The sequence below is a fragment of the Mustelus asterias genome, unplaced genomic scaffold, assembly GCF_964213995.1.
Source record: "Mustelus asterias unplaced genomic scaffold, sMusAst1.hap1.1 HAP1_SCAFFOLD_1978, whole genome shotgun sequence".
NCBI classification, from domain to species: domain Eukaryota; kingdom Metazoa; phylum Chordata; class Chondrichthyes; order Carcharhiniformes; family Triakidae; genus Mustelus; species Mustelus asterias.
In genome coordinates this window covers 8,185-24,355 of record NW_027591923.1, presented here as the reverse complement: position 1 = coordinate 24,355, position 16,171 = coordinate 8,185, and the positions used below count along the sequence as shown (strand labels likewise).

General features: G+C 40.3%; 1 protein-coding gene across 2 annotated transcripts in view; it reads left to right on the top strand.

Moving 5' to 3' along the window:
• Positions 1-13,330, top strand: part of LOC144489060 (sorting nexin-12) — a 31,651-nt gene extending 18,321 nt beyond the window's left edge. For both annotated transcript variants that reach the window (XM_078207011.1, XM_078207010.1), the window contains 4 exons: positions 7,141-7,236; positions 8,995-9,119; positions 9,812-9,902; positions 11,904-13,330. In XM_078207011.1, the coding sequence (XP_078063137.1) occupies positions 7,141-7,236; positions 8,995-9,119; positions 9,812-9,902; positions 11,904-11,933 (342 nt within the window). In that variant the 3' untranslated portion in view covers positions 11,934-13,330. The remainder of the gene's footprint in view (positions 1-7,140; positions 7,237-8,994; positions 9,120-9,811; positions 9,903-11,903) is intronic.
• The last annotated feature ends 2,841 nt before the right edge of the window (positions 13,331-16,171 follow it).

Sequence of the window (16,171 nt, the reverse complement as noted above, 5' to 3'; positions counted from 1 at the left end):
ACTGAGCAGGTCACAAGCATCTGTGGAGAGAAACAGTCTGACCTGTTGAGTATGTTTTCTGTTGTCTTGTGTAACCAAGAATCACTCCAGAAATGTAAATTTACTTGGTACATCCCACTTCTTGGGTTTATCTTGGTCCATTGTTTTGCTGCCCAGCTGTGGAAGACTGACTCTTAACAGTGTAAACATGGATAACACCAGGAACTGACTACTAGATCTTTGGGATTCAAAATTTAAAAGCCAACTTGCATGGCTAAATAAGGAATGACCTCCAGATTTCCAAAACACTTATGGTGGATTCACTTTGAGTGGTCACCACTTTTTGTTTTTAAAGTAGTTTACAGTCTAGGTTGCTGTTGTTTTGTGTGATGTTGGGTCATGTCTCACAAATTGAAAATACTGCATATGAAGTTGTATTGGAGAGATGGAAGGAAGCATTGGCATTACACTGCTTGCTTGTCCTGAAGTCACATGATTGTTCAGCCATTTTGACATTTGAGGAAATAAGTTTTTTTTTCCTATGTTTTGAGATCTAGCTTGCAAGTCCTTAAGTTGGCTTTCCAGTTGTCTTTACATCCAAATTTGAGATGACCTGTAATACAGATTTCCATGCTCTGCTGCCTGTAGAGTACTGCCTTTAATATGCAGAAATCTTCTGTGCAAACTACATGCTGATCAAGCAAAACTGAGCTCTGATGAACATGCTCTTGATGACGTGTGCAGCATTTGCAAGGACCTCATTGGGGATTCTATGATAGAGTCCCCACAGTGCAGAAGGAAGCCATTTGGCCAATCAGGTCTGCAACTACTGTGCAGAGCATCTTGCCCAGACATACCCTCTACCCTATCCCAATTACCCTATATATTTATACCCCAAACCTTCACATCCTGGGACACCTAAGGGACAATTTAGCGTGGCCAATCTACCTAACCTACGCATTTTTGGACTGTGGGAGGAAACCGGAGCACCTAGGGGAAACCCGTGCAGAGAACATGCAAACTCCACACTGTCACCCAAGGCTAGAATTAAACCCAGGTCCCTGGCGCTGAGGCAGCAGTGCTAACCGCTGTTACCATAGTGCCCCCAATTGTCCTGCCATCTGATGTTGCAAATTGATGCTTCTAGTTTTGTGATGCACTGGTAGGTTGACCAAGTCTTGCACCTATAAAGAGGTGATGTAAAAACCACTGCCTGGTAGACTGATATTTGTCCTACGACAAACTCCATGTGCTTTCCTAAGTCTTGAGGCAGCCTGTCAAACGCTGAACTTTTATCAGAGAATGGTTGATTCATGGTGTGGAATAGTGTTATTGGAGAGGATACTCCCAAGATAACACAGCCAGTACAGAAATTTTGCTGTTGATAGTGACTGTGGTGTCTTGGAGTACATGCCAGGGATGGGTTGATAAAAAATCTGTCATCTTCAGGCTTATTGTCAGACCAGTGTGTTCTGAGGATAGGGCTAAATGCTCCCCAGCATGTGCTAGGAGAGTGCAGTCATCTGCAAATGAGAGTTCACTCAACTTTTTGTGCAAGCTTTGAGCCTTTGAAAGTTGAAGAGGTTACTTTTTTTTCTGAACTGAATGTGTACTCCTGTGTGAAGATCTTTTGAGTGCATATCGCTAATGCAACAAGTGTGGTCACTGTTATAAGCCAAACAGCAGTCAGTTACCATGCAGCAAGATCCCATAAGTGGCAACAAAACAATGAGTGCTTTGGATCTTTCACACCCGCCTGGATGGACATACAAGGCTCAGCTTATCTGAAAGAAGGAAATTTGTAACAGTGGTTATGTGCTAAAATCTCACCTTCACTCAAACCATAACCTGGCTCGAGTGATGTGGCTGACTCCTCACCAAAATGAGATTAGACATCAGTGTATCCATGAAATAGACGATCAACCAAGATCCACAATAAGCAAACCCCACTTGAGAACTTTATTTTATTTTCTCATCACCATAACATCTGTTATGATGCTACCTTCCATACTGCTGTTGTCTCAATCAAAGATTACCCTTTGTTGTGGTTGGTGGGACCCTCTACCATCTGTTCCATTTCCCAAATGCTGCTCTCGCCCTTTATGGCAGGCTGGTGTAAAAGGTTAAATCTCACGGGATAAAAGGTGAGCTAGGGTGGAGAACTGGCTTAGCCATAGAAAGAGGGTAGCAGTGGAGGGGTCTTTTTCCGGTTGGAGGTCTGTGACCAGTGGTGTTCCGCAGGGCCCTGTACTGGGACCTCTGCTGTTTGTGATATATATAAATGATTTGGAGGAAGATGTAGCTGGTGTGATCAGTAAGTTTGCAGACGACACAAAGATTGCTGGAGTTGCGGATAGTGATGAACATTGTCAGAGAATACAGCAGGATATAGATAGGCTGGAACGTTGGGCGGAGAAATGGCAGATGGAATTTAATCCAGATAAATGCGAAGTGATGCATTTCGGTAGATGTAATGTAAGGGGGAGCTATACAATAAATGGCAGAACCATCAGGAGTATAGACACACACAGAGGGACCTGGGTGTACAAGTCCACAGATCCTTAAAGGTGGCAGCACAGGTGGAGAGGGTGGTGAAGAAGGCATATGGCATGCTTGCCTTTATTGGATGGGGCATAGAATATAAAAGTTGGCATATGATGTTGCAGCTGTATAGAACGATGGTTAGGCCACATTTGGAATACTGTGTCCAGTTCTGGTCGCCACACTACCAGAAGGACGTGGAGGCTTTGGAGAGAGTACAGAGAAGGTTTACCAGGATGTTGCCTGGTATGGAGGGTCTTAGCTATGAGGAGAGATTGGGGAAACTGGGGTTGTTCTCCCTGGAAAGACGGAGGATGAGGGGCGACCTAATAGAGATATATAAAATTATGAAGGGCATAGATAGGGTGAACAGTGGGAAGCTTTTTCCCAGGTCGGAGGTGACAAACACAAGGGGTCACGGGGGCAAGGTTCAACACCGATGTCAGGGGGACGTATTTTACACGGGGTGATGGGGGCCTGGAATGCACTGCCAACCAAGGTGATTGAGGCGGACACGCTGGGATCATTTAAGACTTATCTAGATAACCACATGAACAGACTGGGAATAGAGGGATACAAAAGAATGGTCCAGTGGGCACATGAGCGGCGCGGGCTTGGAGGGCCGAAGGGCCTGTTCCTGTGCTGTATTCTTCTTTGTTCTTTAGCTGCCACCACAACTGATAGGATTTTTCTTGTTGCACAAATGGAAGGCAAGGACACTAACCTCACCAAACACCTCTTTCCCCTCCCTTTTCAATATTTCAGAGGAACATCCTGGTCTACTACTCAATCATTGTTCTCATGCAAGTCTAGGAGATGCAGCACCTTATAGCTCTACCCTCCCCACCATTCAAGGCCCAAACACCAAGTAAAACAGCAGTTTACTGGTAGTTTAAATGTCGCTGTTCATTATGTGGTTGTCTCTACATTGAGGTGATTTTTAAAAAAAAATGCTTCTGTTTTGTGTAACTTTAGGTTTCTGATTGCCTTTCTTGAAATCCCTGCCCCATCCTTCAATAACCTAGGCCTCCAATACTGTTCCACTAAAGTTCAACAGAAGTTTAAGGATCATCTCTTAATCACTTTACAGCCTCTGGCCTCAATAAACCTGGTGTTGTTAAAACTCTTACTCAATTTTCAGGTCATAATTTCTGTTCCTATTTTTAGTGGCAGATGCTCATGTTTCTGCTATCACCCTTTTACTGTTCTCTAATCTCCTCATTTCACTTGTCCCAGTATCATTTTTGCCATCGTCTCTTTGTCATTTAAACTCTCCTGTCTTGCACACCATTTCAGACCTTCCTATACAAAGATGAGTATTCATTTGATTCACCTGAATTGCTTCCAGTTATTCTGCTTTAATATCAGTGATTCTCCCTAGGAAACATGACTTTGAACAGACAAGTAACTGTTCTGTCCAAGACCTTGTAGGAACTGATGGAATACTAAGCAATTGTTAACTGAATTTCATGAGTGTTGCTATAAAGTATAGTTTGCCCCAGATACTTGGTTAGCTTCAAAATAATTGTGCATAATGTATCCCTAATGCCCTTCTCATTCACTCTCCTCTTTCCACCACACCACCACACCACCCAGATACTTGCACATAAACAACACTTGGGCTCATCCAACTACAGTTGCACAGTAAGAAATCTCTCAACATCAGGTTAAAGTCCAACAGGTTTATTTGGTATCAAGAGCTTTCAGAGCGCTGCTCCTTCACCAGGTGAGTCAGTTGCAGCCAGTGCTTTTTCTTCATGCCAGCTGGAGCCTGGGCTATCCTTGAGGTGTGTAAGAGATTATTTATAGTTGGTTCTCCTTACCCCTCCCCACTATTTTTTTGAGAATGTGAAGAACTGGTTTTCTAGGGCAAAAAGTGGGGGGACTCAGCAAATTATTTTGCTTTCACAATCGACCTTGTTTAGAAAGTTCCCCACACTAGCTTATCTCTCTGCCTCTCAAACTCTTGAGTTGGATGTGCGTTAGTTTGGCATAATGTTGATGGGAGTGATGTAGTATAACTTTCACAGCAACTATTTGAGATTATTTTGTCATGGTCCTGCAAGTAAACATTAAAATCACCTTTTTGAAATCAGTTTGCCGGGATCTCTTTTACGATAGTGTTTTGTGCAGTTCTGTCCTTTAATTGCTGCTGGTTAACCACTCTGTTAAATGAAGAGAAGCAACAGCATAAAGATGACAGTAAAATTTGATCTTTTCACAGCTGGAGTTGAAATTAATCCCTCAGTGGATGACATTTTCTCATACTTTGATCTGTACCAAGGCTTGCTTGGGTTCTGCTTTGGACAAATTTATTGTAATTTAATGTTGCTTTTCTATTATAGCTGCGTCTAGGAGAGCAACCCTCCCCCCAATTTCAAGCATAGACAGGCTGACTATGGCCTGCAAGTCCGAAGTTGTCAGGATTTTTTTTTTCAGCTGATTTAAGAAAACTAAAATTATACTCCGTAGTCCTGAATAAATTGCACAACTGTCATCTGTGCAGACACTTGACCCATAGCAGTTGGTGTCTCAGGATCACTAGGAAAATGGTATAAAGTATATTTAAAAGTTAACCATAATTGGTTAAAGATGAATCTCCTCTGATCAGTTAATGTCTACACATCTTGCATCGTTATCCATTGTCCCTGCAAAGGGGGTGTGGACTTGAGTAAAGTAAAATAAAGTTTGTTTGTTAGTCACAAGTAGGCTTACATTAACACTGCAATGAAGTTACTGTGAGAATCTCCTAGTCGCCACACTCCAGCACCTATTCAGGTACACTGAGGGAAAATTTAGTATGGCTGATGCACGTAATCGGCACGTCTTTCAGACTGTGGGAGGAAACCAGAGCACCCGGAGGAAACCCACGCAGACATGGAGAATGTGTGCAGACTTCACACAGACGGTGACCCAAGCTGGGTCCCTTGTGCTGTGAGGCAGCAGTATAAACCAACCCACCGTACAGAGTCTGCTCAACTTAATTGACCCCTTGATAAAGTAGTTGCATTTTATTTGCTTTCTTGCCACAGCTACAATTTTAGTTCATTTTTTTATTTTGAGTAAAGGCAACGATTTGTGTTCCTAAAGCCACAAGGACTGCAGATTTTTTTTGAAATGTTTACGTTTAAGCTAGATAGTTTGGTAATCAGCTAAAGCTTTAATGATATCGATGGAGACTAAACTGCGTCGGTAGCAATCCAAACTACTTGTCCTTCAAATTTGCGTGACCTCCTTCTAGGCATAATGGTGAATTTCTTGATGGCAGTTTTTTATGTGTGATGTACAGGTCCATAGAAATAAAACTGCATTGCCAAAGCAAGCCTTGGTACAAATGGAAGTATGTGACAATGTCAACCACTGAAGGATTCACTTCAACTCTGAAAAGATCAAGTTTCACAGTCATTATGTTTTTGCATCTCTTCATTTAACAGAATGCATTTATCCTGACAATTAATATTTCTTCTGCAAAATCTTCTGGAATTTTATTTTTAATCGGTTTAATTCATTCCAGTAATGTTTTTGTTGTTTGTTTGAGTGTCCCACTTTAGGAAGGATTTCAAGGCCAGGCAGAAGAAATTTGTTGAAATGATATTGGTAATGAGGCTATAGTTCACAGGTTTAAAACCTTGAAGGGCTAAAAGGAAATCTGTTGAAACTGACTCTGTACACAAAATAACCATTTCTGTTTTTATATTCTTGGTCACTTTCCTCTCCCCAATAATATTAATCGTGGAAGTATTGTGAATTTAGGTGGATAGTGATAGGCTTCAAGAAGACACAGGCTGACAAATGGACTGACAAGCAGTGGATGAAATTTAATGCAGAGAAATACAGTGTCAATCATTGGCAGGAAGAGCCAGGAGAGGCCGTATAAAATAATGTACAATTTTAAATGGGCTCCATTAGCAGCGGGATCTGGGGGGTATGTGGGCACAGATCTTTGAAGGTGGCAGGACAGGTTGAGGAAGTGGTTAGGATCCTAACCATTTCCTCAACCTGTCCTGCCACCTTCAAAGACTTCATAAATAAGGACATAAAGTACAAAAATGAACAAATTTATATAAAACAGGTTTGACCTTATGTCCAGTTCCATAGGAAAGATATGAAGGCATTAGAGAATAGATTGGTGGATATGGAGCTGCTCATCCTGGAGGAGATTGAGGATGAGTCTGGACAGAGTAGATGCAGAGAAACTGCTCCTACTGACAGAAGGATTGAGAATTAGTGGATGCTAATTTAAGGTCATTGGCAAAAGAAGCAATGGCGAAATGAGGAAAAGCGTTTGTATGCAGCACTTGGTTAGGTTCTGGAATGCACTGCCTAGTGGAGGGGGAAAAACCTGAAGGAGCACTTAACTTTTGGGAACTGAGGGTGAACTACTGAAATGGTGAAGGTATATTGAGTGAGTTTGGAAGATTTGTTCCTTTTCTTTCTCCCCACCCCCTCAAAAAGATGCAGTGCGTAAATGCACAGTTACTTAATTGTCCATATTGTATTGTGTACTGTCCCATTACTGGTATAATTGATTTATTTGCAGGGTGTATTATGACAATTAACTTGTAAGAACTTCTGTTCACAGGAATGCAATCTTAAACCATAACTTTCCCTTTTTTACAGACAAATCTTCCCATTTTTAAGATGAAGGACTCCTGTGTGCGTAGGCGATACAGTGACTTTGAGTGGTTGAAAAGTGAATTGGAGAGGGACAGTAAGGTAACGGCCACAGTGATTAAATTTGAAAAAAGTATATTGGGATGTACTGTATATCTCTTTACTGGTGATGTCAGTTAAACTTGACTTGCATGTGGACAGTAGAACATTTTTCAGAAGTGACAGTAAATTGCAAGCAATGCTATAAATGGGTGCACTTCACATTTGAACAGTTACGATTTGCGTATCCAGCCCCATATTGTGGTCAGTGACAAAGCAGCAATGCTTGCCACTGACTTCAAAGAAAACTGCCCACAAAGATCCAGTGATTTCCTATGGGGCAGACTTTCCCTTTCCTGGTCGCATTTTAATGGCTCCAAGTCGAGGAGCTCGCCAGGCATTGAGCAACAGTAATGCCAGCAAGCTGGGGGTACACCAGTCACAATGATATTCTCCGACAGCAAAAGGGCAGAATTTTATTAAGTTATAATTTCCAGTAGTGAAAATTATTGTGATTGGACTTGCATAGTAACTCCCCTCCTGACTTCCTCAATGTCCGCCTCTATCTGCAAGGCACAAGTCAAGAGTATAATGGAATGCTCCCACTTGCTCAGGTGAGCGCGGATCCAACAATATTCAGCCATCCATGACAAAGCAGCCCACTTGATCGGCATCCCATGCACCACCTTAACATTCCCTCCACCACTGATGCACACTGACAACAGATCCACTATAGCAGCATACCAAGGTTTCTTTCACAGCACCTTCCAGACCTGCAATCTCCACCACCTCAAAGAACAAGGGCATCAGAACGCTACCATCTCCAAATCTCACCAACCTGATTTGGAGCTATATCACTGTCCCCTCACTGATTCAAAATCCTGGAACTCCCTTCCCATCTGCATTGTGGGTGTACCTGCATCACGTGGAATTGCAGTGGTTTGTTTCAAGAAAGTGACTCCCCATCACCACTTCGTAGGCAGTTAAATATAGTGAACAAATGCTGGGCTTGCCAGTGATGCTCATGTTTCATAAATAAAAAAACTTTAAGTATTCACAAAGAATATTTTAATGTAAAATTGTCTTTCCAGGGCCAGTAAGGGTGTTCAATAATGAACTTAGTATGCTGTTTAGAAACCCAGTTGTACCTTGCTCAACATGGCTTAAATTCTCAATTTATGTTTTCTGGGAATGGTTGTGAATACTGAATCTAAGTCGATTCTCTCTTTCTCATCACACTGCACAACAATCCTGGCTGTTAAAAGCAGTATGGTGGTTTCTTTCAGCGGGAAGATGCTCTCTTGGCAAAGAGTGATTTCTTGGTTGCCTAATAACCAACTAGTGACACTACTGCCCCCTAAGTTTTAATGTAGCTGCTGCAAAGACTGGCATTGGATATTGTTCTTTGCAAATGCAGCATCTGATGTTGGAAAACTGCTTCAAGACATTCTTCCACGATTCTGTTTTGCCTGCACTTTTACCATGCCAAGAGCATTAGTAATCTAGTGAGAAACTGAGCAAAGTATGAGAATTCTGATGCCCAATGACAGGATTTTCCGTCATGCTTTTGCATGTTTGCTGTATGTATTGAAAAGTGAGTGGTAGCAAAAATAGTGACCAGTATAAAATTTAATGAGTGATGCACAGATGTTTCAAAGTTGTAGTATTAAAAATTTTGCTGTCCAATCATGCTGTATGGTAACTTCTGCATATAATCTTTGGAGCTGGAGAAATGTTGAATTTTGAAAGTTGAATAGACTGATTTCAAAAATACTCTGATAGTGTAATGTTCAATGTGTTTTTTTATATAATTCACTGCAGATTGTTGTGCCACCTTTGCCAGGAAAAGCTTTGAAACGTCAACTCCCGTTTAGAATGGATGAAGGAATTTTTGAAGAGTCCTTTATTGAAGAAAGAAGAGTTGGATTAGAACAATTCATTAATAAGTAAATCTTGTGACTAACTCCTACACCCTTCCCATTAAGGAAGATTCTCTCATTTAATCTTCATTGCAGTTCTGTTTTTTACTTGTATGCAGCTTCAGCCTTTTGCAAGTACAAGAATGTATGAGCAACCTCATGATGACCTGTTGCATCCCTAATAGCAGGAAAAGACCTGTTAAGATGATACATATGTCCACCTCTAGCTACTGATCCTGGAATTGTATTATTACTGGTTTTCTTCTACTGTTTTTAAAAACAAACCTTGCAATACCAAAATATAAATATCCTCAGATATTGAGTACTTTCTTTCAAAATTGAGCTCTTTTTAAAAAAAAAAAGTAAATAGATTGTAGTGACTGGTGAAATTAGTGACCAGGTAGCTTGGGCTTGATTTTACTAAAGGGGAAGTTTAATTTTGTTTGAGGTTGTTAGGAAATGGGTAGTTTTGCCACAAATGAATATTGGGATACATTATTTATCTAAAGTGAAATTGACTAAGCATTTTAAAGGAATGGTGTTGGGAAAATGCAGGTGAAGTAACATTACAGTAGGTAGTTGCAACTGGAGAAACTGCCATACAGCTCGAAATATTTAATTGTGATCCATTTTCAGTGTTTTAATTAGCTGAGGCAATTATTGAACACTCAAACCATCAGGATGTATTATTTCCTTGCTAATTGATCCCTCTTTTTTAGAATTGCAGGTCATCCATTGGCCCAAAATGAACGCTGTCTGCACATGTTCTTGCAAGAGGAAAGCATCGATAGGAATTATGTACCTGGCAAAGTACGTCAGTAGGGGAACTAGGTGCTTTGGTTTTTCCTCCAGCGAATTACCTTTATTTTTACACTAAAATTTGTACTTTCATCTTATCACTTGCCTTTAATCTCAAACTGTTCAAAAAGTAAACACTGCTGGTTTCATGATTATAATGTGGCTTTTTAACATCATTTCAAACCCTCTGAATTCCAGCAGAGGTAGCATGAGGCCTACAAGCTCAAATGAGCATCAGGACTTGTGCCATTGATTTGACTTGTCTTGACCTGAAAACCTGAGCCTACAATATCAGATTGTTCAGGCTTTCCATTTTTCTTTTCTTTTACATCTTCCACCCCGAGCTCACCATGACTTCACTTGGAGGAAAATAAAAGTTCATTTAAAGCTCAGCTCACAGACCTCTGGATGTTAAATACAATTTCTAATTTTTGTATGTCTTGATGCAAATGGTGTTTAAACTTGTAACTGTTCATATTGTAACTGCTAAAGCTTGTGTAACCTGTAAAAGTTTGCTATCTTGAAAATACTACTGGAGAACAATTTGTCTAAAGATTCTTAAGCTGTTCCTAAAGCTTTTTAAAGTTTTTCCCTTTGAAGATAACTTGATGAATACTTAAACAATCCCACTTATCCTGAGTACAGATTACCCTTTCCTCTTAGTGTACCAACATATTTTCTGTTCTGTAATGCACTGAATGGCTTTAAACAGACTTGTTTTTTTAAGAGCACTGCAAATGGACAAAAGTAAAATTCTAAGATGTCTAAACCCATTGAGGAGATCTACAATGTAAATGTTTACACCTGTGAGTACTTGCCTTTAGTTAGGCTTTGGCAACATCTGCCAGTATGTTGACATCATACCCTTGGTTTTTATTTTTCCTGGCCAAAATCAGCCAAAAACAAGAAATTCTGGGGAATCATCAATCCAATTGTTATCCCATTTCACAGGAGTTTAAAATATCAGGTGTGCTTCAATTGTTCTCTTTGATGTGCAGTTGCTGAGTGTTCAACATTGCTGCAAAATGTATATAAGCTTTATTTAAAAAGTCTTGAGGTGTTGTGTCAACTTTGTGGTAAATGATAATTTGTTGGCTAACTGTTCTATCAAAGTTGATTGTTCACTATTCGCAAGTAACCACTTCGATAACAAGTGTTTTACTACATTCCTACTGTAGTAACCTGAATTGAGGGGGGAAAAATGTACAGGAAGCAAGCTGGATATTGTTGATGGAAATGTGTGGGAAATGTTATCGTTGGCTCCAGGCATTGACTTTAAACTGCATCAGATTAATTTCTGGTTTCTCGTCTCCATTAGATTTCTTAACTCCCTTGCATGTTCACACTTCCATATTGTATTTTCCTTGTCACTTTTGTATTCTGAACCCAGAAAAGTGAAATGCTGCTGCTTCAACTGGAAATAAATATTTGTGGAAACTATTGTGTGATTACCTCTAGTACTCAGATTGTTGACCTTTCTATATTCTCTTAAATATTTAATTCTTACTGAGTGGGTGTGGTTGGTTTGGAATCTACTAGCTTAAATTTGAAGTGGCAAAATCATTTTTTGGAAAATAAAATATTACAAGTTGTAGAGCAAGTGTTAAAGCAATATTCATACCTAGTTACCTTAAAAAAAATTGTAATGCTGAAGTATCACTGGCATCTCTTACCAGCTGCTGCCTTTTGATCACTGACTATATTTAAAATCAAGCTACTTTTTTATTCCCTTTTGTTCTGCTTCAAACTTGCTTTGCTTCAAGTGATGGTGCCAGGTAGATTATGATGCTAAGTGAATTATTAATCTGATTTTTAATACAACTAATCAATTCACCAGAACTAGTTATTGGCCCCCTGAATTCAAGAGTTCTGCAACATAGCACATGCACTTAATTGTATTTAGATATGTAATAAAAAATGAGTGGTTTTGGGGTGGGTTCTGTCTGCTTCAGTCAATAGTCTACTTCTGTTAAACTACCAATTTTGTGATTTTTGTTTTTTTCCCTAATCCAGATTCTGTGTAAATGGACTACTAAAGACTAGTAGGGGAAGCAAATCTGAGTCACCTGCAGCTCTTTGGATGGAAAGGCTGTTAACCTGAAGAAAATGACAATTGTTAGTCTCAATGTTTCACTCTGTTACCCTTCTGTCTTGCTGTCTTCCCTTCCTTGTGACCTAATCGGCTTTACTTTCCTCTACTGCTTATACTCTTGCATGTGGATAACTTTTGCCATCGACACTAGTGGTTAATCATCCTGACTGTTTGGAATTCAGCAAAAAGTTGCCGTTTTTGTTTAAGTCCATCTGGGGAATGGTTTAATATGATTCCAGCTGATTTTTGGAGGGGTATGGGTATTGGTGAGGATGGAGACCTCAACTGCTTGGTACCTGAAACTCAAGAGTCATATTGACTTGCCAGTTGTTACAGAATTATTTGAATTGGAGCTTCCTATTGATGTATTCACAAAATGTTAAGATACATGCAATTGCCTCCTTTTTTTCTTTGAACTGGAGCTTGAAACGTGTGTGTTCTTTTATTGTTCCTTCCAAATGGGTTGCTGCCACACTCTAGCCAGAAAATTTAAACCTTCACTAAAGACTTTGGAATTTGGAGCTTTTGGCCTGAAAGGGTTAGTGGAGTTTGAATGTGGCTAGCTTGGAGAAGTTAGAACAACCCCGAATAGTTCGTGAATGAAGAATCCTAAGATGGAGACCTCTGTAGCCTGGACCTCAACCAGTTTCATCATGATATGAAGATGAGGGGCGAAAAGGGAAAAAGCAAATAAGCACAATCCACTTCCAACTCATTGGTGTAGAGATTGTGTTCTTAATAGTGCAAGACCAAATAGGTTTGGGACTGTCGCAGTCAGGCATTCCTTTTGAGAAATGCAGCTGTAATTGTAACAATACATTAACAGGTTATTGGCACTTGGAATGCTAGACTAGATGTATATACAAGAGACAAAGGTGGGTGGATGTGTTCATTTTATAACTGCCCTTAATGAAGACACTTGTTCTCCCAGAAAAAAACTACCTGTTGGGATGATGATGATGCTGCAGGATTATCTTTGCCAAAGATCATTACAAATTGCAATCTCTACTTTTCCCTCTGAAACCAGAAATGAATCTGTGTATTAATGTAGATATACTGGCATATGGAGCTGATAGCTGAATCTTTAACTTGTATTCAGCCAGCCAATGTTGTCAATAATGGTATTCTCCTAAGACATTCCATACAAAGCAGAGTTCCTCATGTATTAATTCATTTGTCTCTACTATCTGAAATACATTGGTTTTATTTTATTTTCGATGCTTTTGTATATGTCACTGGGAAGATAGCTCTTGCTATGTTAAGCAGCCTTCTCTTTATCCAAAGTCATGTCGGATCTGTCCAAAATGTGTTCACTTATTGCATTCATATTAAACTATTGTAAAACCACAAATTCTGCTGGTCTTTTTTATTTTCATACAGGGCATGTATTGTTTGTATTACTATTTTTTTAAAAATCCAGGTTAGGTTACCAGTTGCCATTGCAAATTCATTTCATGTGAGTTTTGACTTTATTCCTTTTGTGCTGCATACTGTTGCAATTAGTTGACCAGTTTGATTCCTGATATTCAATCTTCAGTCAGTCCAGAAGCATGACTCCAAGCTTCTGGTTGGTTGTAATTTTAATTCTCCATCTTGGTTTCATGCCTATCTGTCCTCTGTCTGCTGCAGTGTTCCAATGAAACTCAATACAAGTTTGAGGTACAGCCCCACTCTCAATTAGGCACTTCCGGATTGAACAGTTGAAACAATTTCAGACTGTAATCTCTGTTCCTATTTTGTTTCCTTTTTCTTCTGGTCTTGTTTGCTTTTTTTGCATTTAATGGCAGCTATTTATCATTTCTGCCATTTTTAACTCCCAGACATTTTTATTTATTCTTTTGCTTCCATTCTTTGACCCTGCATGACTGACTTGTCATTTTTAATCTGTCCCATCTCCCACCTTAGACTTTTTGTTTTTCCCCATCCTCTCCACTTGCTCAAAAACTATTCCTTTCTAACTTTTCTGATAGGTTATTAACCTGTACTTAAACTCTTTCCCACAAACACTGCCTGAACTGCTGAGTGCATTTAGTATTTCTATTTTAATTTTCTGGAAACAAACTTGTGATTTAGATTTTTGCCTTTGCATCAAATTGGCATTAGCAAATAAAGGAAAAGTTTAACCTGAATTTGATCGTGACATGAAACCTGGGAGAAGGAGGGAATAGGAGAAAAACACAATGTTGGAAATATCTTCACTTAATGTTTTGTGGTAGAGATGTTTGTATTACAAGTCATTTTGTAATTGCACTCTTTTTAGCAATTCCAATTTTTGCTGCAGATGTTGTACAAGATGTTTATAATGAACCTTTCATACCATATAAAAGGACATTCTTCTCCATTTAAACTCATATTTGCTACATATCTTGGCGATCTTCCTTAATGCCTCTCAGGCAGGTATGATGCTTGCTCATTATCCTCCTGTACAAAGCAGGAGCCAAAAGAATGTAGTCTTGCAACTTATCAGCCAAAAATACTTGCCTCCTGTGCTAAGTGAGGAGGAAATTATCTATCTTGCTGTTTTGGTCAGGCTGATGCTGTTTCACTGCATGTAGAATGGGGAAGGCAGGGAACCTTGGGACTTGATGATACTAGGCCAAGGAGAGCATTGCAGCAATGCAACTTGGACAGAGACAGGGGAAGGGGTCTCTAATTTATTGTGAAACCCCTGTCTGCTGTGTTACTGTCATTTGACAAAGTTGTGCCCGACTGGAAATGAGGATGGGTGTATCTTGCACCTACACTTCACCCTGTGCTCTCGTCAGGGACGACGACAACGGCCAGAAACCCAGCTAGTTCTACCACTGGTATCCCAAACAAAATATTCCTATATCCTGCAGGAGTGTGTGCCAAGCGAACATGTTCATGGCAGTGGATCTATTTGGCTGATTGTCAATAAGGAAACCCATTTAGTGCCGTTTCCTCCCACAGTCCAAAGATGTGCGGGTTAAGTTGATTGGCCAAGCTAAAATTTCCCCTTGGTGTCAGGGGGATTAGCAGGGTAAAAGTGGGGTTATGGGGATAGGGGTCTGGGTGGGATTGTTGTCAGTGCAGGCTTGATGGGCCAAATGGCTTCCTGCAGAGACAGGGGAAGGGGTCTCTAATTTATTGTGAAACCCCTGTCTGCTGTGTTACTGTCATTTGACAGGATTCTACGATCCTTAGTATAGGCCCTTTGGACCACTAGCCATTTGTCTGGCTCTCGTGATTAATAGTTTAATAGAATAATCTCATCCTGTCTGTTTCCCTCCAATATACAATTGACTTCTGAGCTTTTGGTGTGGTAGAAAAGTGACATTGAGGGTTATGTCCTACAGGTCATCAACTTCTTGTGCAATGCAAGTGTTGGGAAGGGGAACCATTTATTTTTAGAAATCTACCACTGCTTTTGTAAGTTTTAATGTATTAACCTGGGAAGACAAACCAAGGTTTAGGGTGTTTCTTTGGCATTTATTGGAAAAGTTAATGCGAACTGAGATTCTAATTTCTAAACTATTGGGAAATAGAACAATGCATCTTTACAAGCAAATGTTGGTGGACATAGGAAATGGCAGAAGTATGGGCAATATGGCCTCTTGAAACATAGAAAACTACAGCACAAAACAGTCCCTTCGGCCCCACAAGTTGTGCCGAACATATCCCTACCTTTTTAGGCCTACATATAACCCTCCATCCTATTAAGTCCCATGTACTCATCCAGGAGTCCCTTAAAAGACCCTATTGAGTTTGCCTCCACCACCACTGACAGCAGCCGATTCCACTCGCCCACCATCCTCTGTGTGAAAAACTTCCCCCTAACATTTCCCCTGTACCTACCCCCAGCACCTTAAACCTGTGTCCTCTCGTAGCAGCCACTTCCACCCTGGGAAAAAGCCTCTGAGAGTCCACCCGATCTATGCCTCTCAACATCTTATATACCTCTATTAGGTCTCCTCTCATCCTACATCTCTCCAAGGAGAAAAGACCGAGCTCCCTCAGCCTATCCTCAAGGCATGCCACTCAATCCAGGCAACATCCTTGTAAATCTCCTCTGCACCCTTTCGATCTTTTCCACATCCTTCCTGTAATGAGACGACCAGAACTGAGCACAGTACTCCAAGTGGGGTCTGCCGAGGGTCTTGTATAGCTGCATCATTATCCCCGGACTCCTAAACTCAATCCCTTGATTGATAAAGGCCAGCACACCATA